The following is a 25,246-nucleotide window of genomic DNA, read 5'->3' as shown; positions in this document are numbered from 1 at the left end:
ACCAACGCACATGGGAGAGGGTGCTAGGGGAGATGTGAGAAGGCTTCGTGGATTTCAGCTGGGTGTGAAGACGGCCGAGGACTCTGATGGATTGATGTGGAGGATGGGAGTAGGGAAGGAGGCTCTTGACAAAGGAGTAGCTTAGGCAAAAACCTAAACACGGAAGATTAATAGGCTGTATTTGGAGACTCTGCAGAGATCCGTGGCTAGAGCAATGGAAGCAATAGGTTGCTCCCTGATAACTTAGTTGATAAAGAATCCACCTGCTTTGCAGGAGACCCCGGTTCAATTCCCGGGTCGGGAAGATCCGCTGGAGAAGGGAAAGGCTACCCACTCCAGTATTCTGTCCTGGAGAATTCCATGGACTGTACAGTCCACGGGGTCAAAAAAAGTCAGACAGGACTGAGCGACTTTGACTTTTCAGAGCAATGGTGTGTTCAAGCGAGAAGATCAGAAAGACCTGGGCTGTGGAGGGCCTGAAATGCCTGGCTGAGAAATTTTGACCTCATTTTTATCTGAGGGCAGCCATTATTCAATATGTATTTTAGGCAGTGAATTCTGACAGCACTGGTTAGGCAAGTTGCAAGTATACGGATGCAGGAAAACCAGTTAGAAAGCAGTGGGCGAAATCCACACGAGAACATATGAGGACTGCATGTTAAGTATTGGGTGTGAGAGGCCTCGGTGTTTTCTAAGACAGGGGCCTATTTGTGAATGTTCCTGGGAGACGAGCCGCCTGAGTGCTGCGCTGTCTCACTTCCTACTTCTCCACACACAGTGTTGCCCAAGTCCTTTTTTACTCTCACTGGAACTGATTTTGAACTAAGTTTATAAAAGTAGCAAGTGACTCCCAGAGCAGCGGTGAGTGGAACCAGGATCTCTTGTGCGAGCCCGCTGGTCCCCAGAGCCTAACGCCTATCGTCTAGGGACTCCTGTGATTTGTTATTTGATCTTTGGCAAGTCCCTCTCCTACCCCAGGCCTCAATGTCTGATCTTGTAAAATCAGATTAGATAATCTCTGAAGTTTATTTCAGCCCTAAAGCTCTTGGATCTTTGTTGGAGCTAACTAACTGTCTTAGAAGACTTTACCTTGTACTCAGCAGACGTAGAATAATGAGAAGTCTCAGCAAAGTGGGGAGACTTCCTCCTGAGGATTGTGAAGGTGTTATTCGCTCAGTCGTGTCTGACTCTTTGGGACCCCATGGACTGTAACCCGCCAGGCTCCTCTGTCTGTGGGATTCTCCAAGCAAGAATACTCGAGTGGGTAGCTATTCCCTTCTCCAGAGGATCTTCTTGACCCAGGGATCAAACCCAGGTCTCCTGCCTTTCAGGAAAGATTCTTTACCATCTGAACCACCAGGGTTCAGATTCCCCTCCTGAGGATTAGGAGTAGGATATCTGGTACCTATGGAGCCCCAGCATATTTATAAAATATATGCCTGCCTGAATTCCAGCTCTTTCCTGAGAATTCCAGCTCTTTTCTATTGCTGAGAAATATATAATATTGCTTGGCAGCTTTAGAATTAGTATTCTTTCTGGGCAAGTATAATACATATGAATATTTATTATAAGGAATGCTAGGGGAAGAGAAAAATGAAATATGTCTGGGTTTAAAGAATTAAACAGCCACGAGGGAAGAGAGGGAAAGGAGGGTAACTATCACTTAGAGCTATGTATTTATTTTTTAATATAAAATGCACAATAGGAATATGGATTTGCATAATGTATGCAGATGAAGTTAAAGGTAGAATAAGAGAGGAGAAGAATTTGTAAGTGGTAATTATCTGTTATATTACTATTCCTTGGAGAAGAATTAAGGCTCTGCATTTCCAAGAGACCTCTGCTATTAGATATCCCCTGTGAATAATCCCTGCTGGGCCTGTGCCTCCCTCCCAGAAATCTCTCCCTGGCACACATACACAGTCCTTCAAAGTAGAGACTGCTGCTACTGCTGCTAAGTTGACTCTGTGCGACCCCATAGACGGCCCCCCACCAGTCTCCCCCGTCCCTGGGATTCTCCATGCAAGAACACTGGAGTGGGTTGCCATTTCCTTCTCCAATGCATGAAACTGAAAAGTGCAAGTGAAGTCACCCAGTCAAGCCCAACTCTTGGCGCTCCCATGGACTACAGCCTACTAGGCTCCTCCGTCCATGGGATTTTCCAAGCAAGAGTACTGGAGTGGGGTGCCATTGCCTTAGAGCCTCACTAATGGCACCCGAGTAAGGAAAGGACTGGGGCAAGCTCTCTGTGTATCCAGGGGCAGGAATGATGGAGTACGCCTTCTATTGTCTGGAGATTGAGTAGAAACCGAAGAACACAGGGAAACAGGTTTTTTTTTTTTTAATAGTCTAATTTTCAGCAGAGTCAACTGTGTATTGTCAAGAAGACAATGGCCTTTTGAGCTCTGTGCTGCCAGAGCTGCCTTGACAAAGGCCCAAGTCAGAGCTGTTTGTCATGAGGGTGATGGCAGCCCGCCTGTCTGGTCAGGACTCAGACGGCGGCCTGTAGGTGTGTTTTCCATTCCTTTAAATTATAGCCTCTCTCTGAGGCAATTAATCCCAGGCATTTAGCAAGGGTAGCTGCTGTGTTTCTCCCTTGTTCCAGAGATTGCTTTTTCTTGTATTCGGCACTCGTCTTAGACGCTTAATTGTTTGAAGGGTGTTTTTTTCCTTATAAAATGTTTTATAAGAAAGTCTGATTTTTTTTTCTCTCTCCTTCCCAAATACCCCTCTGAGAGTTAATCAGAGATGCACAGAGTTCAACAGCTGGGAAAGCCATTAATAACTCAGCCAGCTTCTGTCCCGCTGGCTTAAAGGCAGCTTCTGGCTGAGGAAATTGATGAGGATTTCTCAGGTGTTTCCCTGAAAAGGATTCTGGTGAGAAAGAGTCCTCCAGTGAGAGGAGCAGTGCCAGCATGTTTGCATACTCGGGTCTTCACTGTTTTTGTTTAAGTCCCTCCCCGCCCCCTCCTTGAAAAGGGCATGGTCTGTGTTACGTTGTCCTTGTTCTTCTTGTTTAGTCGCCAAGTCATGTCCAACTGTGTTGCGACCCCACAGACTGTAGTCCATCCATCAGGTTCTTCTGTCCATGGAATTCTCTAAGTAAGAATACCGGAGTGGGTTGCCATTTCCTTCTCCTGGGGATCTTCCTGACCTGGGGATTGAACCTGCATCTTCTGCATTGGCAGGCGGATTCTGAGCCACCAGGGAAGCCCTTGTGTTATGTTAGTCTCCAGTATTTAGCACCCTCCATTATTCCTCCGTGAACTGCCTCTCTGGGTCTACCTTTCACGCATTGCTCATCTGGCAAACATTTTTTAACCGTCAGTCTCTGCCTAAATTTGCCTCCTTCATCTTGTGGAGTCTTGCTCCATGTTGATCTTGTATCAGCACTGAAGTGAGTGGCAGAGTCTGTAGTTTTCTGAATTGAACATGTTAAGTATTTTTTTTTTAATTTCTTTGTCCTTTCCTAACACTCTTACCACTCTTCCTTTCTCCCCTCACTTCTACCCACCCCCTCCGCCGAGCCTTTGCCAATGTCCTTTACATTGAAATATGTTTCCCCATCTCAGCTCCTTATTTTGAATTTTCTCTCCTTTCTGAACTATAGAAGAACTAGCAGCTAGAGTCATTAGTTGCTCTTTTCACCTCTCGCTTATTGGAACCATGCCTTTAGTCAAGGTTTTTTGTGTGCCAGCAGGAAAACCTGGGTCTTGTGCCCTCTTCCTGCTTAACTTGTCCACTGGTTGGGCATTCTGGCCTTTGCCACCTTGCTCATTTATGTTTTCAAGTTTCTTCCAGTCAGGAAATGTTTGAGTTGTTACTGTTACAGGCTATTTTCCCCCAGATGCCTTTGTGATTTTTTTTTTTGTCTATAGGCAGCATCTCATTTGTGTGTTCACCACAGTCCACTTTTCCAATCAGTCTGTGTACAGTTCTGTCATTTCTGCTTCTTTGCTGGTGTGCCCAACAATTTGAATTTGAAGTCTTCTCTACATTTTATTGAAATGCTGTTTAACTCCGACTTCTCTGTCATTAATCAAAATGTTAGCTACATCTCCAATCACTTAATATATTGCCTTTTTTGTGGTTCCTAATGTAACCGTCAGTCTGAGACTGCTTGTATCTGAGCCAGCTGATTTCCCTGTGTATGCATCTTATTTTCCTCTCTCTCTATGTGTGTGTATATATATAAGAAGATTGTTATGATATGTTACTCAGAGATTACTGGAAGATATAGCTATATATAGTTACATCTGTATATATCTTCCAGTAATCTCTAAGTAACATAAAGCCATTATCTCTGACCACGTTTTGTCCTCCTTCCTCCCTTCTTTTTTTAAATGGAAGGAGAAATTGAATCAGAAGGAAGTTAATTGTTTTTAGGTTTTAATAACAATGAAAAGAGCCATAGGAAATATGTCACAGGAGCCCACGTTTTCTCCCAGCCACAGTGTTCGTCCATCTTTCTGCGTTATCTTCATATGTCCTTTCACCCGGCTGTGTGTCTTGTTTGGGTTCTGGCAGTTGCTGTTTCGTACTGTCTCCTACGGGCTTCCCTGGTGGCTCAGTGGTGAAGAATTTGCCTGCCAATGCAGGAGAGGCAGGTTCCACCCCTGGGTCAGGAAGTTCCCTTGGAGAAGGGAATGGCTGCCCGCTCCAGTATTCTTGCCTGGGAATTCCCACAGACAGAGGAGCCTGGCAGGCTATGGTCTATCGGGTCGCAAAAGAGTCAGACATGACTTGGCAACTAAACAACAACCGCTGCCTCCTGCACTGCCCACCCCCCTTTCCTGCTCTTCAAGTCTGCTTATGCCAGATAGAGTGCTGTTTATTGTCCAGAGGGAGAGGGCTCTTTGGCCCTTGTTCAGAAGTAAATTGTCAGCTCCGCGTTGTGATTCTGGGAAGGCCAGCTCTCTCTCATAGCTGTAGAATAAAGTAATTGGATTTGTCCCATGATGCTTCTTTCTGTAACTTAATTTTTGACCGTTTTGAGGCTTAGGACCCCTTTTTCCCCCTTAGAACCCTTAAAACTTCAAAATATTTTCTAACTCCTCTCATGATAATTAGTTGCACTTTCAGTGCCCATTGATAAGTAAAATATGTGAAGAGCTGTCATGAATTCCCTTGTACTTTTAACTGAATTGGTACTTTGATCACAACTTGAATCTACATATTGAAAAATAATAATATACTTAGTTTGGGAGCTGCCTTTTTTGTTTGATAATAAGCTGCTCCTTATAATAATTTGTGCGTTCCCCAGAGTTGCGGTCTACTGGTCAGGAACTTCTGATCTCGTTCTTTATAATCCCCTTTTCACTTTCCATATGATCTTATCTCTCTTTCCTTGCATCTCCCTTCATCTGTAGAGTTTCAAGTCAAAGAAATTTGCTCTGTTAAAGAAAACAGCAGTATGCTGTCTCTTCTGGGAAGATAAAAACCAAGTACTGACTTTTAATGGATCAACTTCCAAGATCCCTGATATTGATTTGTCTCTAAATGCTCAGCATCCAATTCTACCAAGATATAAAAATTTTCCTGGGCTTTCATTTCTGGTTTGTAAGGCTCTCAGTAGTGCCCTTGAAAGCCAAAGTGTTGTCTTAACTTTGATTCCAGGGCCAGTTTGAAGATTATCTCATTAAGTTGAAGATAATCCAAAGGAAGAATTCAGAAAATACCCCAAATCAAGCTCTCAAGAGGTTCATTTATTTTGTAGAGTTGATTGAGCAGTTAATTAACTACTGTGTCTAGCCAGTGCCCTTTGGCTTATTGTTCCTTTCATGCATTGGAAACTAAGCCACATGAAGGTTCTGTCTTCTCTTCTCTTGTAGGAAGCAGTGAAGCATAGTGAAAAGAGCCAGGGCTTTAGAGTCAGATGGATCTTCCTTGATCTTACCTCAGCCACCTACTAGTTATGTGACCTTGGGCATTTCCCTCTCTGGCCCTTAGTCCCTTATCTGTAGAACATGTCTAATGATTCTTGATGGAAAACTCAAAAGATTAAATGAAATAACATATTAATTAATAATCTTTGTATTAGGACTTAGTAGCTATTTTATAATGGTGGTTATTACTGTTATTCTAACAGACCATAAAGAAAACACTAAACATTTTTTCTTTTTGCTAAAATGACCTAGCTTAGGATTGCATTGTCTGATCATCTTCATCATTGTTAACTTTTCAGTCTCTAAAAGAAAGGACTGCCTAGTCTTTTTCTTGTGTTGTTTTTCTTTCGCATATCAATAATTTTTCCATACCACAGACCTAAACAGGTGTATTTAGAGATAATCAGTTGTTGAATGAAATCGATGGGAGAATTTTTCTTCCTTCAGGATCCTCTAAAGCCAAAGTTTCTCTCATCTTTTGATCTAGAAAACAAAAAGTTTATATATATCCATTCTAAATCCCTTTAGAAGATCTAAACTTGATTTCAGTTTCAGACGCTGCAGAGTTCAGAGACCACATTAACCCAAGAAAAATCTTCCTTCTTACTGAACTGTTAGTAAATGCTCATAAATTTTTTAATCGAGGTTCTCCAGAAATGCAGTATATGAATGTGCCACTCAAGTTAGTAAGCAACCAGGATGACTGATTTCTCCGGGGCCCTCACTGAAGGGCAGGACTTTAGTTTGGGGCGTCTTGTCTCTGGGGCTGGTGTCTGCTTCTGCTTTCGTGACTCTCTCACGTGCAGTCTTTTTCTTTTTCTCCAGGGACAGTGGTGACAGATCCAGGCACCGAGCTCCTCGCAATGCCCGCATGTCTGCACCTTCGCTTGGACGCTTTGTCCCAAGGTAAGAACCGGGTAGTCAGCTCTTAGGCTTTTCTAAAGGAGCCTTTACGAGAGACTGGGATTTTTAAACCTACTTCCTGGTCTGGATTGTCCATATCTGGAATTATGTCCTAGGGAGCCTACAGTCAAGCCCTGCCACCTAAAAACTTCCCAGAAGATGATTAACCACAATGAAAAGGCATAGAAAAGTGGCATTGGGAGCATCCTGTTCAAGAATAGGAGGCCCCCCACCCGCCACCCCTCCAAGAAAAGAAGCCCCAGGAAACCTTAGAAGCACGATCCAGGAAGAAGATGTGACATGTGTTAAGGGATGTGTCTTAGAAATTTCACTCTGCTCTAGGTTTCTATGGATTCCTAGGCTTAGTGGATCCCTTATCTTTGATTGAGGGTTGGTAGATGGTGTATGTCCTTTGTTTTAAGATAGTAGGCTTTTAACATGCGATTCCTTCTTACAGGCGTTTCTTGCTGCCTGAATACTTGCCTTATGCTGGGATTTTTCATGAACGTGGACAGCCTGGCTTGGCTACTCACTCTTCTGTTAACAGGGTCCTGGCAGGTAAGAAGGAGTTGTTTCTTTGGATTTTGACATTTTAAAGGAAGAGGGAGTCAAGGAGAGCTTTCCTTTCTTTACCTGCGTTGTTACGATGGCATCTTGGCATCTGGTGGAAAGTCTCGTACTCAGATGCCTTACTTCAGGGCAGGAAGCTACTGATGGAGGGAAGCTGCTGCTTTTTGTCCATCCCCTCTTCCTTCAGACATTTTTTTGTTTTAATTTGTTTAAACCATTTGTTTCTTAATCCAGCAAATAGACTTTTTTAAATGGAATGATAAAGGTGCCTTGTTCATGTTTTATTGGCAAGGAACTCATGAGCCAGATCCTCTGATTTAATTAGGAGCTGAAGGCACACCTCTCTGACCCTTGTCTGCTGCCAGCACATGGAGTTCCCAGGCCCTGTGGAGTCTTCAGAGGAAGCAGAGAGACCCTTGGAGGAGCTGGCTTAAAAATTTCCATAGAATAGAAAGTGGGCTGGACAAGCCGGCTGAGGCAGTTACCTGGTGGTTGAGTAGCAGTGACCAGTGTTTGGGGCCTAAGATGTATGACATGACTGGGCTGAGACACAGGGTGTCCTGCTGCTTCTGGGCAGTCTCTAGAGAAGGAAACAAAGCAGATGCATTTTTTTTTCCAACAAAAGGTTTTTCTCTTTCCTCCCCTTCTTCGTCTGCCCTACCCCCACTTCCACTGCCAACTTGTAAATTTATGTACGTGAAGGCATTAAAAACTATAAAAATCAAGCCACATCTTGGTGTATCTTTAATAAGCACCCTTATTTAAAAAATTCAAATGACAATATGTTTTGGAAAATCTGGGCCATGTGGTGGTTCAAGGTAGAGAGGGATCTGTGTGAGGCAGTGGCACCATCGAGCTGCAGGAAGGTGATTTCTGACCAAGCTGTGGTGACAGCTGGTGGGTGGGCCGTGGGACCTGGCGTCCTTTAAGTAGCAGTATTCTTGAGCCAGCGTCAAGGCCTAGAAACCACTAGGAACCTCGGTGGTTTCTCTGCTGGATGCCAGGGCTTCATAGGCCCAGGCTTGGTAGAGGAGCAGACTGCCCCATGGTGTCCTGATGGCCTCCACTCAGGAGGGTTATGGCCCGCGGTGGTGAACAGACCCCACGGCTCTGTGCCTCTCCTTACCGGGCACTTCTGTGTGGCCTGGCTAATGGCACGTGGAAGCTCCTGACTAGCAGATAATCACTTGCTGCCAGACAGTACTACAGAGCTCCTCTCCACCCTTCTTTGTTCCAGACATCTGCCTCCACCACCCCACACAGCAGCTCCTGCTCCTCTACTGCTGGGAAGTCTCCGTTTCCTTGGCATTTCGTTTTTTTGGATTTTTGTTTTTTTTTTTTAACAGCTCTGTGTTGTTTTTTGTCTCCTTTGATCTAATAACTCTTTACCTCTATTTCTTCTTCCCTTCTTTATGTCCAAAGGTCTGACCCCAAATGGCTCACTTTCACTTATGGATAGTTTTGAATAAAGGGGTTATATTCCAGCAGGCAGTTGTTAACAAGTATGAAATCTACTGAGAAAACTTCTCTAACAGAAACTGCAAAGTACCCTAAGGATAAGAAAATCTAGACTCTTGGAGACGTTCAGTCTTGAGTTAGGTTAGTGGATGGTTTCCATTCACATTTAAGCTCATTTCTTTCATTTTCTCAAGATACCAGTTAGAAAGTGTCCATTGGTCTTTTTCATTTTCTCATACTTGATTTTACAGTGTTGTGTTACTTTCTACAGTACAGCTGCGTGACTCGGTTATACACGTATGTGTATAACCTGTCTGTGTTTTCATTATGGTTTATCCCAGGATATCGAATATAGTTCCCCGTTCTATGGAATAGGACCTTGTTGTTTATCCATCCTGTGTGTAATAGTTTGCATCTATCCTACTGTTGTTTTTTTTTAATTGGAAGATAATTGCTTTACAATATTATATTGGTTTCTGCCATACATCAGCAGGAATCAGCCATAAGTATACATATGTCCCCTCCCCCTTGAACCTCCCCCCCACCTCCCACCACATCCTACCCCTCCCTCTACATTGTCACAAAAGAACTGGTTATGAGCTCTCCGGTCATACAGCACATTCCCACTGGCTGGTGATTTCACGTCCGGTAATGTTTATGTTCCAGTGCTGCTCTCCCGGTGCGTCCCATCCCCTCCTCCCCTACTGTGTCCACATGTCTGTTCACTATGGCTGCATTCCCACTGCTTCCACGCATATAGCTTCATCCATACCGTCTTTCTAGATTCTGTATATATATATGTATTAATATATATTTGTTTTTATTTTTCCATCGGGCCTTTCTTAAACGCCCTCATTATTTGTAGATATTTGGATGTCCCTCCAGATTCCATGACGGTTGTGTTTCTTTATTCCTTCTCTTGAGAAAATTCCAATAATAATAATAATAGCAACAACAAAAGCCTAACATTCATTGAGTATTTGCTGTATGCTGGAGAGTGTTTTAAGTGCTCTTCCTTGCCTTATTTCATTTCTTCCTCACAGTAATCCTATGAGATGGGTGCTGTTATCTAATTAACAGTGGTAGAAATTGAAGCCCAGAAGGCTAACTTGCCCAGAGTGATGGAGCTAGAAGTAAAGGAGCCGGAGCTGAACCAGGCAGTGGGACTCCAGTTTCCTAGTCTGCCTGTCTCCCCACAGCTATTTTTAAGTGCAAAGCATCAAAATAGCATTCTTCTTGTAGGTCCTTAATGTGGAAGAGGGAAAGAGGTCCCAGGGAACTTGGCTGATCTTCAGGGGATTTTCCTGTTTGTTTTAATGCCTCCATTTTAAGTGGATTCTAGACATAGCTTTTTAATGACCTGGTGCTGCTTGCTCAGGAAAATCTCATTATATAACAACCCCTTCCCTGCGCCTTTGTGCCCTCCTGGACACAGATGCTTTGCTTTTTATTAAACTTACTTGTGATCATATAATAGAGCTGCTGTAATAATGGCTTTCAAAGTGAAGGCAAATTAGCGTTTTAGCAGTAAGCACTCTGAGTTTTCCTGGAAAGACACTTTTCCCGTATATGATTGGAATGAGGTTGTGATGGTCTCAGAACAGTTACGTTCAATAGAGGTTTGTTCCGTACCTGTGTGCCAGGCAGTGTTGTGGGCTACCAGAGTGAATAAGACAGACAAGATCCCTGTGTTTCTGTAGCTCAGAGTCTATGTGGTTGGCCATACCTTAATCATGCTGTTTGGTTCTTAGGTCCAAACATAAGTCAAAACCCTTTGTATGGCAAGTGGCTGTTTGTAGAGGTGAAGCGTGAAAATTTAGCAGATCTGGAGGGACAAAGCATATCCACACACCTGCAGTTTTAGGAGACATGATCAGTGGCAAATGAGTTTTCAGTGGACTCTAGCCAAAACCATTCAGAATCATCAACAAAAATGGATTTGCAGAAAATTAAGATCCATTCTGCCCACTTCCTCCCACAAGAGCCTGAAAGCAGTAATATAAAACAGAAGCTGCTACAGAGAAGTGTTTTGCTAGTCTGTTAATCTTCATCTCTTCTGCCTTATCTTGTTGCCTTTCCCACAATTCCGTAGGTTCCCAGTGGCTGCCAGTCACCCATCAACCCACACCAAGCCCCTTCTTCAGCAACACAAATTCTAAACCTGTACTTAAAGAGATATAACTACCTTTAAAGCTACTGCAACTTGACGGGTATATTTTGGGGGAAACCTGCAAAAGTCTGGGGAACTCCCTCTGCTGACCTTTTAGCAGACAGCTCTAGCTCTGTGTAGTAACAGTCCATAACAGAGAAGGAAATGAAGTCAGTGACTGCCTGCTGTGGGCCAGGTACAGCCCAAAGTGGTTTCCCATACACTGTCTCCTTCAGTGATTCTGACAACACTGTGAAGTAGATGGTGTGTTTTCCATTCTGCAGGAGACAAAGCTGAGGCTCAGAGAAGTAAATGTCGCTTGCCCAGGTCTGTCTGCTTTACTCATAATAACTCTGTCCTGTCTTCTGTGCCGTGTTTTGCCTGAGTTCAGTAGGGAGTATCTGCCAAAAGGTTCTTCAGCCTGTAATATTTTTCTGCATGCTTGAGGCCTCATACAAGTGAGATGAGAAGCCCTGCATCTGACATCTTCCTGGTAATTACTGGAAGGAAAACTTCTGAGGGATGGGGACCTGGGTAATGCAGGGTATTAGTTATCTGTTCTGCCTAATCTTTTTGACTTTCATCCTAATGAGCATCTGCTCTCAACAGATGTCAGCCTGATGTATTTAATTTAGTATTTTGATTAAAATCAATGGGAAGTGTCAGGGATTTTTTTTTTTTTTTTTTTTTTTGCTTCTAGCCACAGGTCATTGGGGCCTGGTTGAGTGTCATGGGCTAGAGATGGCCTTGTGCCCAGTCATCCTAATTCCTCTTAGGACTTCTTCTTTGAGCCATTAGTTTAGAAGTGTGTTCTCCAATTTTCACGAATTTCCTTTTGTTGTTGCTTTCTTATTTAATTTCACTGTGATCAAAGAACATGCTTTGTATGATTTCAGTTACTTTAAATTTGTTGAAACTTGTTTTATGGGTTAGCATATGGTCTATTCTGGAGAATGTTACTCGTGTGCATGGGAAGACTGTATTCTTTTGTCGCTGTGTGGAGGGTTCTATAGATGACAGGGAGGTCTGCTTGGTTGATAGTGTTCTTCAAGTTTTGTGTACACTTGCCGATTTTCTGTCAAGTTGTTCTACCCACAATTAAGAGTAGAATATTGAAATTTTTACTCATTATTCCTGAATTGTATACTTTTCCCTTAAGTTTTGTCGGTTGTTGCCTCAAATATTTTGGGACCTTGTTATTAGGTACATATATGTTTGTAATTGTTTTGCCTTCCTGATGAAGCAACTTTTTTGTTATAAAATGTCCCTCTGTTCATGTAATGATTGTCTTTTTTTTTTTCTGGTATAGATGATATACAATGTTAAATAAGTTTCAAGTATACAAGACAGTGATTCACACTTTTAAAGGTTATATTCTCTAGTAATACTGTCTGTAGTCTAGTTTTCCTTGTGTCAGTATAGCTACTCCAGCTCTTTTGTGGTTTGTTGGTTGCATAATATATCTTTTCCCATCCTTTCACTTTAAGCCTATTTATATCTTAGAATCTAAAGTATGTCTCCTATAGAAACCATGCAGTTGGATCTTATTTTTCTGTCTAGCCTGACAGTCTCTGCCTTTTGATTAGATTGTTTAGTCCATTCGTATTTAATGTTATTGATGTAGTCAGATTTTTCCCTGCCATTTTGCTGCTTGTTTTTTGTCTTTCTAATGTCTTTTTTTATTACTCTATTTCTCCTTTACTGACTTCTTTTGTATTGAGTGGATAGCTTCTAATGTGCTGTTTTAATTCCTTTCTTGATTTTAAACTGTATCAGGATCTACCTCAGACTTACACAAACCTGATTCTGGTAAAATATAGAAACCTTGTTCCATTATAGCTACATTCTTACAGTCCTGCTTTGTGCTATTATTGCCATATATATTATGTCTATATAATAAACCCAATGGTACAGTGTTATAACTATTGCTATAGTTGTTATAACTATTGTTATCATTTTAACTATTATTGTATGTTATGTCATGTTCCAGGCATCCTTCTGTTGATTGTGTGCTGTGGGTACAACTGGGATACATCTTTTATAAGAATTTACTTTTCTTGTTAACTTTATTTTTGGTTGTTTTCTGACTCTCTCATCTTTTTTAGAAAACACTGGTTTAAAAACACAGGTCCACTTTCCTAGATATTTCCCACTTTCCTGGTATGTTAGGAAATTACTTTTAGGAGCCCTATCTAGTCTAGTTTGGCCAACTAAGTGGATATCTGGGCTGCTGGCTGTGCCGACATTTAAAAAATAGTTGAATTTCTTAACTTGATATCGCAGTTGCCTAATAAAACAGCTTAATTACTGTATACCATATCTTCACCTGAATTGGCAAATCTGGGAAAGATTAAAAATAGTGAATATAGTTGAAGGCTATTGTGGTAACTTACATGAGTATGAGCAGAAATGAAGGATAATTCTGGTGTTAGACCCTTTATCTCCTTGGCTGGTCCATTCTCCATGTTCTTGACCTCTCCAGTAGCCAGGCTGATAAAGTGAGTGGCACATTCCAGCTCAACATCAATTAAGACAGCTGTTTGTAAATCCCAGATAAATGGACAATTAGTGGTGGTGGTACTAGCTAGGACCGCTTTAATAATTAACCCAATTACCTTTCATTCTGCTCCAGTGATGAAAGTAAAGGCAATAAGGGGCTGGCTTGGTTGCCTGGGAAACAGAGAAATAAATGCAGCACTCCTCCCAGAGAACCCAGCTTTCACAGACGCCTTTCAGCACCAAGGGCCTTGTACTTATTTGGCTTCCATCAGTCACTGAGCACCCGTGCTGTCTCTACCCCAGCCTTTTATTGCATCTCCTTTTTCCACTAGTGAGAAGTGTGCTCGTCAAGAATGTAGGTTCTAGTTTCTAAGCTGGCTTGTCTGTTGCTTCTTCAGGCTTTTCTAGAGGAAAATAGCAGGCCTTGTCGATGAACTTTTCTCTTCCTTTTGTAATGTGTGACTACGTTTTTCTGTGCCTCTGTCTCTCTCGGCCCTAGGAAATTTCCTCTTGATAGCTCCCTGCTGATGCTTTACACCTGTGCTCTTTCTGTACTGTCACTTTGAAATGTACATACCACTTTCTAAAAGCTTAGCATTTTCCAGAGCACTTTCAGTCTTTTAAAAGATTTTAATGGTTCTGCCCTTGCAGAGTTTACTGTCTAGCCAGGGAGTAGCCTGGTTTTCTATATTTTGTGTGTGTGTGTGTTTTGGGGGGCAGGGGGCGGGGTTGGGGGACTTCACTAAAATTTTAATAATTCCTCTGAGACTTTTAACTGCCAATCCTGATAGATGTGTGTGTGTGTGTGTGTGTGTGTGTGTGTGTGTGTAACTCAAACCTGGGCTCGAACCAGGAATTTTATGAGTTTTGATGCAGTTTGAAGTAACTCGGAATGTGTCTCCATGTCTCTTTTGCATGGGTCTGTGAGCCTGAGTGGAGCTCAAAAATGACAGCTGCTACTTGCATTGTAGAGTTGGCTTGAGAGGCAGTAGAGCAAAGTATTCAAGAGTTTGGGCTCCAGAGATAGACTATCTAGGTTCAGATATTCATGCTGCTACTTCCTCACAGTGTAATCTTGGTTAATTTAATCTTTTCTTGGGACTCAGTTTCTTCATCTGTAAAATGGGCATAAGAATAGTATTTAGCTCAGAGAATTGTTTTGAGGATTAAATGAGCTAATATAAGCACTTAGCATGTTTGGGGGTTTTTTTGGCACACGGTAAGTGTTCAGTAGACTCTAGCTATTTTCATTAGGATTTTGACTGTAAGACTTTGGGGCCAGCATTGAGTTAGAGCCGTGCTAGTCTCCGCACTGATTATAACCTTGCTGACCTCTCACTGTTCTTCTGTCTTCCTCAACAGTGCGCTTCCTGGGTCCCAAGCAGTGCTTTCTCCCCTTTGCTATGGTCAGTGAGTTGAAAAAATTCGGACTTGTGCTCTAAGACACCAGCAGATGGTAACCTGAAGTTCCCTATGTTGATAGTTTGACAACCTAATGTATCCATTGTTGCCTGTAGTCATGTCAACCAAGAGGGTTAGATTAGAGGAGTCACAGAGTTTGCATTTGAGTAACCCTTTTCTGTCTCTAATCAGAACTTGCTCTCATGAAATAAGCATCTACTCTCCAGACCAAGTACTTGCTCCTATGTAACCATGGCAACATAGGATTCTCAAAGTGGACCAATAGCATCAGCGTCATTTGGGATCTTGTTCCAAATGCAAATTCTTGATCCCTACCTCAGATACACTGAAGCAGAAATTCTGGTTGTGGGCTTAGGAATTTGTGTTTTAAATGGTCTTCTAGGTGATCCTGGTGCACTTGAAAAATTGAGAACTGCTCTAGATTAACTAATTAAAACAAGGGACAGAGGCAGAGAGGAAGAAATGGGAAGAGACGACTTGCTAACACATTTAAGGAGTGTGCGTGCCCGGAATCTAAGATGCGTTGGTCCTGGTGAGCCCCTGGTATATAAGTCTTCTTTATCTGGAGCTGTGAGTAATGAGTAATGGCGGGGCGGGGAATGAATGAATTTGTTATTGCCTGCAGAGTGCTCAGCTGGCGTATAATCAATTTTTACTTGATAAACATGTATTGAGCTTCTGTTTTTTCTGTGGCACAGTGTTAGGTATATGATAGTACCCAGATGAAAAAGACATGATCTCTGCTGTCCATACACTTTCCACCTACTATGTAAGCCCATCATACTCAGAAACGGCTAGAGGACAGTATGTCTTGTGCTAAGTGTATACACAGAAAAGAAGAATACACAAAAAACTGGCCATGGGAGTGCAGAACCTGCCAGTGTCTCTATAGTGGAAAATAGGAGTCTATTAAGCTTTTTTGCTGGGACCGCAGGTTCTTGTCGACTCTGCTAGGAGTTTTCTTCCTAGGCGAAGTTGACCTGTAGCCTTTCTTCTCACTTCCTAACTAGTCTCCTGCCAGTCCCCCTTCTTCCTCCTGAAAGAGAAGGTGGGCATCAAGGTATCCGGGCTGGGACCTGCTGTGTAACTTGTGCTGTGAGTTCTCTGTGCCTGGGGCCTCCCTAGACCCAGAGAGCTGAGCATCTGAGTCTTGTGGCTTGTGTACTTCTTAGGAATATTTCTTATCTTGCAGATGCAACTGAAGATGCCCTCTAATCTCCCAAGGACCCACTATAATGCCAGAACCCTTTTACTTCCGTCTTCTTAGGTTATGATTAGTACATGCTTTGATATGTTTTGCAACCCCTCAGAACACATGATACAACAATACAGAAAGCTATGGAGGAGACGTGAGGAAAGAATAAGCGCAATACGAGATCAAAGCCCCCCCTTTTTTTCCAGTGGAGGCAGTAGCCAGTCTTCACTTTGTTTGAGATTAGAGATCTTATACATACTCTGGAAAGACTTGAAATAGTCTTCCTTGTTATCCCATCTACTCCATTATTTTCTATCTGAGTCCTTGATAGGAATGCTACCCCTCCACCTCCTTCTTTTTAAAACTCTGATCTCATATTGGCTTTTCTTTCCCTTTCTCAGTTCATGTCCTCAGGCAGTCTCATTTATTCCAAACTGGCTGGAAATGCCATGGGAGCTGGCAGACAGCACCTCTCACCCTCTCTACCAAAGTAGAGCCAACCTGTGGGTGTTAATTTCCTTTCTTAAACACCTGCTGATCCACAAGGCTGGCTCTTCCCCCAGGGTCCTTGTGGCACTCAGCTGGAAGCCCAGAGCAAGCACAGATAGATATCTTGGTGTAAGTCATGAGGTGGAGAGGCACCTGCACGAGGCTGACCAGGGACCTTTTGAAGCGTTGAGACTTTTGGGGGGTGTTTGTTTTGGTCAGGTGTTTAGGCTTCCCTGGTAGCTTAGACAGTAAAGCGTCTGCCTGCAACATGGGAGACCCGGGTTCGATTCCTGGGTTGGGAAGATCCCCTGGAGAAGGAAACGGCAATCCACTCCAGCACTCTTGCCTGGAAAATCCCATGGACGGAGGAGCCTGATAGGCCACAGTCCATGGGGTGTCACCTCAGGGCCAGAAAGCTATCCTGTAATGACATACTCCAGCCTGTAAAAATAGTGTCTCATATTACAGGGCCACCATGAAGAACCCCTGTGTTTATCTGAAGCCTGACTCAGTGCAGCTGTGTGCCATGCAGAAAGGGCCAGCTTCACTACTGGTGCCTTGAGCTGTGGGGTTATATTCTTTGGAATTGCTTGGCAAGCAAACTAATGATTTATTTCTTTTTTTTTTTATTTTTTATTTTTAATTTAAATTTATTTATTTTAATTGGAGGCTAACTACTTTACAATATTGTATTGGTTCTGCCACACATCAACATGAATCCACCACGGGTGTACACATGTTCAAACTCATGATTTATACTCTTATGGCTCATGCCCCAAAATGTTCTTCCTAGGCAGAGAATTTAACTGGTCCAGGCTGCAAAGCAACAGGGGGAAAACCAGACAGGAGGTAAAAGGTCTAGGTTCCCAGTGGCAATAAGAGTCTTTCAGGGAGGTCGGATGTGCTGGAAGCATGTGAGGAAAATAAAACAGCATTCGTTTTCATGAATAAATCTGCCTAAGAAGGTGAATTTTCTTCCGAATTTGCCATATTGCCAGCCAGTGGCAGCTTTGGTAGTACTTGGTCATTTTTCCAACAGGAAGCTCACAACAGTGTCTTTATTGTAATTTCCCTGGACTAGTAAACAACTGAGGACTGACATGGACATATCTAGTAACTCTTACTCAATAGAGTAAATTAGCTTAGAGACTGTGACAGGTCTATAGCAGCATTTAAAATTTTCCAGAACATTTGTCTTCATGCTGAACTGGTAAAAGGGTTGTGGACAGAAATAATGCAATAACTCAAGCTTAGTACCATGAACTAAGGTAGTGGAGTGGTAAAGAATCTGCCTGCCAATGCAGGAGACGCAGGAGACGTGGGTTCACTCCCTGGGTCGGGGAGATCCCCTGGAGGAGGAAATGGCAGCCCACTGCAGTGTTTTCACCTGGAAAATGCCATGGACAGAGGAGCCTGGCGGGCTACAGTCCATGGGGTCACAAAGAGTCGGGCACGACTGAGCACGATGTTAGATCATATTTGCAAAATGTGGTGACTGTGGTGGAATGCAGTGCTTCAAATGGGCTGAAAACAAAGACCCAAGAGCACTTCCTAGTGCCAGGGAGAGCTCTAAGCACTGTTCATATATTATTTCACTTAGTCTTCACAGTATTCCAGTGATGCCTTGGTATTACTCCTGTTTACAAATAAGGAAACCGAGGCATAAGCAGATGAAGTAGTTTGCCCACAACCACAGCTTGTACTTGACAGAGTAGGAATCAGAACTCAGGCTGTCTAGCTTTAGGTTGGGACTTCTCAAACAGAACCGTCATGGGGTATAGGGTGATGCCTTGTTGGCAGAAAAAGAGGCTGAAAAGTTAAACTCTGGTGTTTCTGTAAGAAAACAAAAAATAATTTGTTCAGCCTATGAAACCGCTACTGGGGAGCGGGCTGCAAATTCTCTTATATTCTTGTTGCAGCTCCTTTCCCCTCGAAAGAGCCCTGTAGAAGAAATACATTCCCAAACAATGACTCCTGAAGCGGTAATTACACTGTTGCCATCCCATTGGGAAGAAGGCTGGGGCGGTGATTACATTCCAAAACAAAGCTGTTCGAGTATAATTGCACTGTGCTGCTCTTATCAGTCTGGGGAAGGCAGGCCTCTGGTCTCCATCCTCATTTGTTTTTGAGATGGAATCCGAATAGCATTCAATTAATAGGCAAGGCCCAGGCACAGGGAAGTCAGCCAAAAGAGCCAAGAGGACATTAACTTGCTCTTAGCGTTTTCCTCCCACCACTTTCCAGACCTTTAAGTATCAGCAGATTTGAGGATGAGCCCATTTGAAGAAATGTATTTGGCTAATGGAGGGTTAGAGACCCCTGCTTAGAAGGTGTGCCCCCAAGCCCTCATGGGTCTTTGTACTTGAAGAAGAGGCAGTTAGGTAGCAGTGAAATTTCCCTGTCATCCCCAGCAGCTTTTGCTCTATCAGAGATTGGTCCTTCCTTCAAATCTTTCCCCCACATTCAAGTGTGTGTATGTATATACATCTATTATATATGTCTTGTGTGTATAGCTTCTAGTTGTGGAGCAGGAAGCCCCTCTCTGGTTCTGTTGAGATTATAAGGCTGACTTTTGTGAAATTTCAGCAGTTATCCCTAGATCTGGATTGAAAGAAGACATAACCCTAATTTAATCGTTTTGTTTCATGATTCAGAGGACAGAAAACTGCCTGTGACCTCTTAGGCATGCTTGTTGAACTAGAGCAGAGAAAGGAGAACAGTGTCCCTGTTATCAGGTTGAGGGTTGCACAGACCCCTCGGGAGGGGTGTAGCCTTGGCCACACAAACCACCCCAAAATTCACTGGCTTTTAAAAAGTGTTGTTGCTTACAATTCTGTGGATCCAACGTATATTTCTCTGATCTGAGCGAGCTTGATGGCTCTCTGTGTCTGGTGATGGCTTGACTGGGTATGGGTGGTCGTAGTTGATGTAACAGATAGGACGGTGGCCTGCTGAAGATCACCACATCACTGAACTTCGCACAAGTGATTGAGATTTTGGGATAGGGAGATTACACTGAATTATCTGTGTGGACGCAGTCTAATCACATGAGCCTTTAAAAGCAGAGGAGAAAGGCAGATAGGTCAGTCAGTGAGATGCAGTGGAAGAAGATGGGAGTTGTTTGGCGCTCAGCCACCAGTCAGCAAGAAAACCAGAACTTCAGTCCTAAAACTGCAAGGAACTGAACTCTGCCAAGACAAATGAGCAAGGAGACAAACCCTTCCCGAGAGCCTCCAGAAAAATAGCATAATCCTGCCACCACTTTGATTTTGGCCCAAGAGACACTTGCTGGACTTCTGACCTGCAGCAATGAAAACTAGTACATTTGTGTTAAGCCACTGAGTTTGTGGTGATTTGTGGCTGTAGCCACGGCAAACCAGTGCAGATGGTTTCCCACGTCCCTGGCCTCGGCTGTGGTGGCTCGTCTCTTCTCTCTTCACCAGCTTTTCCTCAGAAGCCTCTCAGTTCCAGAGAGAATGAGCCATCAGGCCCCAACGCAACGCGCACTCGGCGAGTCTCTGCTTTTTTACTTCTGTTATTATCCCATCAGCTAACGAAAGCCACTCGGCTAACTCCAGAGTCAAAGAGGGGACTGTCTCTAAGCACATGGTTTCAGAGGAGAGGCTTGAATCATGAGGGGTCATTACAGGGACATACCACAATGAAGTCAGTTTTTGAGATCTGCAGTAGCCTAGTAACTCACTGTCAGCAAACTGCTTTTTAGAGTGTCCTTACATATACGTGAAAGGAAAGTTTCAGCACACCAAGGGATATCGATGTATAGATTTTGAATTCCAGAGAAATGTCTTGATTTTTCATTATTTAAATGGTTTAAATCATTATTTGGTTTATTCAGAGAGACATGCATTTGGAAATGACATCCAAATGGAAAGCTAGATCCTGGTTTTCTAGACAGAGCATTTCAGAAGAACTACCTTTTTTCTCTGTTTTCTGGGATGCAGCCCTCTATTTCTGTGTGCTGGAGGGTAAGAGATGTGCAGAAGAGCTCTGTGGGTGGCTGGGCCCCTTGGGGCCACGTGTATTTCTGTGTGGGAGCAAGACTGACAGGATTAACTGTGCAGGCACTTACTAAATTGGCTGTAAGTGAACCTGTGCCCATGGCATCATTTATAATCCGCAGCTTCTGTAACAGAAGCAAATTGGAAGAAAAGTGCCTAAAAACTAAGGCAGAGGGTCTTTGCGTGGCCAGTGACCATGGCACATTATGCTTTCTTAGAGCAGTTGTTGGGAGGAGGTAGAATTCAGTTCTTCTCAAGCATAGGAGTTAGCTTTTGCTTGGCCTTATTGATAACACTGGTGAGAAACTTAATTTATGGGCTCCAGATACGAAGGCACAGACTGGGCCTCAGGCATGTAGAGCCAAATGTCATATTCACTAGTCATTCCTTCAGAACATGCTTGATGTTCAGAAGCATCTCCATAACTTGGTGGAACGCAAGCTGTGCTGTTAGTGAACTCTGAATTTTGCACTGGGCAGTTGGGTTCGAAAATAGGATGGCCTATGTACAAGAAAGGTGTGTACTTCTCATTGGAGATTTAAGCTGGCTTTCTCAAGAACTTCACCCAGCTCAGCAGGGCACCCAGCGATTTAGTGTGTTCCCTGAGCATCTCGCTGCTCTGCCTTAAAGCTCAGCCAGGATTCGTGAAATGACTGTGAGGCAGTCAGGGAGCCGCTGCTGCAGCTTGCAATGCATGTGCGTGGCCTTGTCTGCTCCTAGAAAGTGAAGAGAAGCAACTTGGCCCGCACTGGGGAAGATTCCACTCACAAGAGGAAACGGAGCAGCAGTATGTCTTGGGAAGAACAGTGCTGAGAATGGAAATGTACAGACTGTTAAAAGAGGCAGAGATGCTCGCCAAACCAAATAAAACTAGAGCTTATCTCTTCTCTCCTGATAAGAAGTTAGAATGTGTAGTGATGGGATTCAGCCAGTATCCTTCCTGTCTTCTGCCTTTGCTTTTTGGGTCCCCTTCCTCACCTACCTTTAGACCTTTATCCATCATGGGTCACCGAATTTAAACTTGATGTTCTTTACAGCACAGCAAATACAGCTAACATAAGACCTAATTGAGAGCTTATAAAAGTCACAAAGTGTTTCTTGGCCTAAATATTTTCATTGATTCTGCTGAAGTGAGATGACTGGGGAAAGTGGTAAAATGTTAAATTGCTTCTTAGGAAACTAATTAAAACTGAACATACCAATGCAAAGCTTGAAATAAGTTGTTTCAAATACCCCAGTTCCTCCACTCCCATGGTCCAGATAGAGAGACTACAGGGACAACTTAAGAACACCTGATCTGAAGAACTTTCCAGCTGTTCTAATCTTGTCTTGCCGAGGAAGAGCTCTAAAGTCCTGTGGGATAGAAGCAGCCAGCACCAAGAGTTAGCTTGGGAGTGGTTAATACCCCTCTGTTGCTATGAGGCAAGCCAAACCGCCCTTGAAAACAGTACCATCTAGGTGAAAACAGTGAGCTTGCCCTGCTGGCAGCTTTAAGACCTCAATGTCCCCACTTCACCTATTGAACTGCCAACTCTAAGACTCATTTATAGAATTTCTCAAGCTGCCACTGGATGGAAGTACTAGGGAATTGGCCAGAGAATGTGGAGGTGAGAGCTGTGAAGGACATGTTTAGAGTCAGGTTTACTTTTTGTCCCATTCTACCGTAATTTCTAAGTACACCATGTTTTAGCTTTGTTGTTGTTCAGTCACTAAGTCATGTCTGACTCTCTGCTGCCCCAGGGACTGCAGCACGCCAGACTTCCCTGACCTTCCTTATTTCCCGGAGCTTGCTCAAACTCAGGTCCATTGAGTTGGTGATGCCATCCAACCGTCTCATCCTCTGCCTCCTCCTTCTCCTTTTGCCTTCAATCTTTTCCAGCATCAGGGTCTTTTCCAGTGAGTCAGCTCTCCATATCAAGTGGCCAAGTATTGGATCTTCAGCCTCATCATCAGTCCCTCCAATGAATATTCATTGTTTCCTTTAGGACTGACTGGTTTGATGTCCTTGCAGTCCAAAGGACTCTCAAGAGTCTTCTTCAGCACCATAGTTTGAAAGCATCAATTCTTTGGTGCTCAGCCTTTCTTTATGGTCTAGCTCTCACATCCATACATGACGACTGGAAACACCATGGCTTTGGCTATACAGACCTTGATTAGTGTGGACTTACTGTTAGTTTTCATTTTCAGGCATGAAGTGCAGCTGCCTACCTTTTCCTTTGTGTTATTAGCATCTCTTCTGCATGTGAGAGGGACTTTTTTCCTGAAAGGCTAGTGTACTGCGTAGAGACAGTGCTCTTTTTTGACACCTGAAGAAAAATTGTTATGAGTATAGAAATCTTGAAAAAAATCATCTTAGTCTTGGTTTCTGGGGATCTCCTTTATTTAAAGATGCCTGCTAGGAATTCCCTGGCGGTCCAGTGGTTAGGACTCCAGCCTTTCCCTGTCAAGGGCCAGGCTTCAATCCCTGGTCAGGGAACAAAGATCCCACAAGCCACACAGCATGGTAAAATTAAAAAAAAATAAAGATGCCTGCTTCCTTTGTCCTCCTCATTTTGGATGCTAGACTTCCCTCTTCTACCTCTCTCCTGTTCTGAGACCTTTAAAGTTAAGAGTCAAAAGGATAAGGCAAGAAATTATGGACCCTGTGATGCAAGCGTGTCCTCGAGGGCCGGGTAACCAACTGTGGGTGACGAGGCGACGGAGGTGGGTCTCGAGTGCCCCTCCAGGCCTCGAGTACCCCGGGCCGCTGGCGCTTGCCGTTGCCCGCCCCTGCTGGCCCCTCCCAGGAGTGTGTAGAGCGCGTGTGCAGAGGCGTGCGGAGCCAGCGCGGCGAGGACCATGTTGCTTCCGAACATCCTGCTCACTGGTACACCAGGGGTTGGAAAAACTACATTAGGCAAAGAACTTGCATCAAGATCAGGACTGAAATACGTTAATGTGGGTGATTTAGCTCGAGAAGTTTGATCACCGGATATCATGGAGTCTGGCAAGATGGCTTCTCCCAAGAGCATGCCGAAAGATGCACAGATGATGGCACAAATCCTGAAGGATATGGGGATTACAGAATATGAACCGAGACTTATAAATCAGATGTTGGAGTTTGCCTTCCGATATGTGACCACAATTCTAGATGATGCAAAAATTTATTCAAGTTATGCTAAGAAAGCTACTGTTGATGCAGATGATGTGCGATTGGCAGTGCAGTGTCGTGCTGACCAGTCTTTTACCTCTCCTCCACCAAGAGATTTTTTATTGGATATTGCAAGGCAAAGAGATCAAACCCCTTTCCCATTGATCAAGCCTTACTCAGGTCCTAGATTGCCACCTGATAGGTATTGCTTGACTGCTCCAAATTATAGACTTAAGTCTTTACAAAAAAAGACATCTACTTCTGCAGGAAGAATAATAGTTCCACAGTTAAGTGTTGGTTCAGTTACTAGCAGACCAAGTACTCCCACGCTTGGCACACCAACCCCACAAGCCATGTCCATTTCAACTAAAGTAGGGACTCCAGTGTCCCTCACAGGGCAAAGGTTCACAGTATAGATGCCCACTTCACAGTCTCCAGCTGTAAAAGCTTCAATTCCTGCAACATCAGCAGTTCAGAATGTTCTAATTAATCTGTCATTAATTGGGTCCAAAAATATTCTTATTACCACTAACATGGTCTCATCACAAAATACTGCCAGTGAAGCATCAAATGCATTGAAAAGAAAACATGATGATGATGACGATGATGACGACGATGACTATGATAATTTGTAATCTAGCCTTGACGCATGTAACATGTATACTTGGTTTTGAATCTATTGTACTGAGATTAAACATGCATGCTAGATGTTTCCATGTTGTGTTCTAGAAAAAATAGTATTTAATGAGTAAATATGCTTACCATACTTTTCGATTGAGCTGTTGTGTTAGATTTTCTTTAATAGGATTAGTAATGGTTTCTCCTCAGCCTTTAAGTGTAAAAAATAAAGTTGCAATTCGTGCATTAAAAAAAAAAAAGAAATTATGGGATTCTTACAGCAAGAGCTAAGCAGTATTGGTTACAAGTTGACTATTTCACATTTTACAATTTTACATGACTCATAACTTTTGTGTGGGGAGTATAACTGAAACAAACTATCAAACTTGAAGTGGCCTCGGGCCCTGTCTCTGAAGGAGAATGTTGAAAAGAGTTCTGCTCCTCTGAAATCTTTTTTGTTTCTTAATTGGGCAGTCTGTGATGGGAGGGGTTTTTTTGTGTGTGCGCATAGATAGACTCCGTCAAAGAATATTGCAAACAAAGACAGACAAGGTTAAGGTCTAGTCTACTTCCCAGAGAAATCCATGCCCATTCCTTTCTCAGCCTAGGACTTGTACATTAAACATGAACATTTCACTTATGTTTTCCCTTGGCTTCGGTATTCATAAATGGTGCACGTTAGGAACTACCAAGAAGTCACCCATAGCTGCTTTCTTGTGAGAAGCCAAAGGTTTGGATTCTTCTTTTAATCATAATTAAGCTTTTGTATTCCAAATCATGCCTAGCACTGGGCCTTGGAGGCTGCCTGCCATTTAAGTTGACCAGGACTTAAAACTATTTGGGTCCACTTTCAGAAGGACCTAAAATACTTTATTTATTTTAAAATTTTTGCTATTGATGAGACTATTC

General features: G+C 43.2%; 2 protein-coding genes across 15 annotated transcripts in view; both read left to right on the top strand.

Annotated features, from left to right (window-relative positions):
* Positions 1–25,246, top strand: part of AMBRA1 (autophagy and beclin 1 regulator 1) — a 172,920-nt gene that overhangs the window by 74,102 nt on the left and 73,572 nt on the right. For 13 of the 14 annotated variants that reach the window (XR_015142362.1, XM_086341418.1, XM_086341417.1 and 10 more), the window contains 2 exons: positions 6,711–6,791; positions 7,246–7,346. Coding sequence is in view for 13 of the 14 variants with exons in the window: in XM_086341418.1 (XP_086197544.1) it covers positions 6,711–6,791; positions 7,246–7,346 (182 nt within the window). In the remaining variant the exon portion in view is untranslated. Of the gene's footprint in view, positions 1–6,710; positions 6,792–7,245; positions 7,347–7,683; positions 8,084–25,246 lie in introns of those variants that run through there. The other variant, XM_086341420.1, reaches the window with a different exon arrangement.
* LOC147358518 (transcription initiation factor TFIID subunit 9-like) lies at positions 17,190–24,601 on the top strand. The gene is given in 1 exon segment (XM_086341456.1): positions 17,190–24,601. A coding segment is annotated over 1 exon segment (789 nt). The 5' UTR covers positions 17,190–23,565; the 3' UTR covers positions 24,355–24,601.

The sequence above is a fragment of the Bos grunniens genome, chromosome 15, assembly GCF_055505025.1.
Source record: "Bos grunniens cultivar Pamir isolate PY7600 chromosome 15, Bosgru_T2T1.0, whole genome shotgun sequence".
NCBI lineage: Eukaryota > Metazoa > Chordata > Mammalia > Artiodactyla > Bovidae > Bos > Bos grunniens.
Note: the sequence above shows the minus strand (reverse complement) of the source record. Positions and strands in the feature narration are given on the sequence as shown.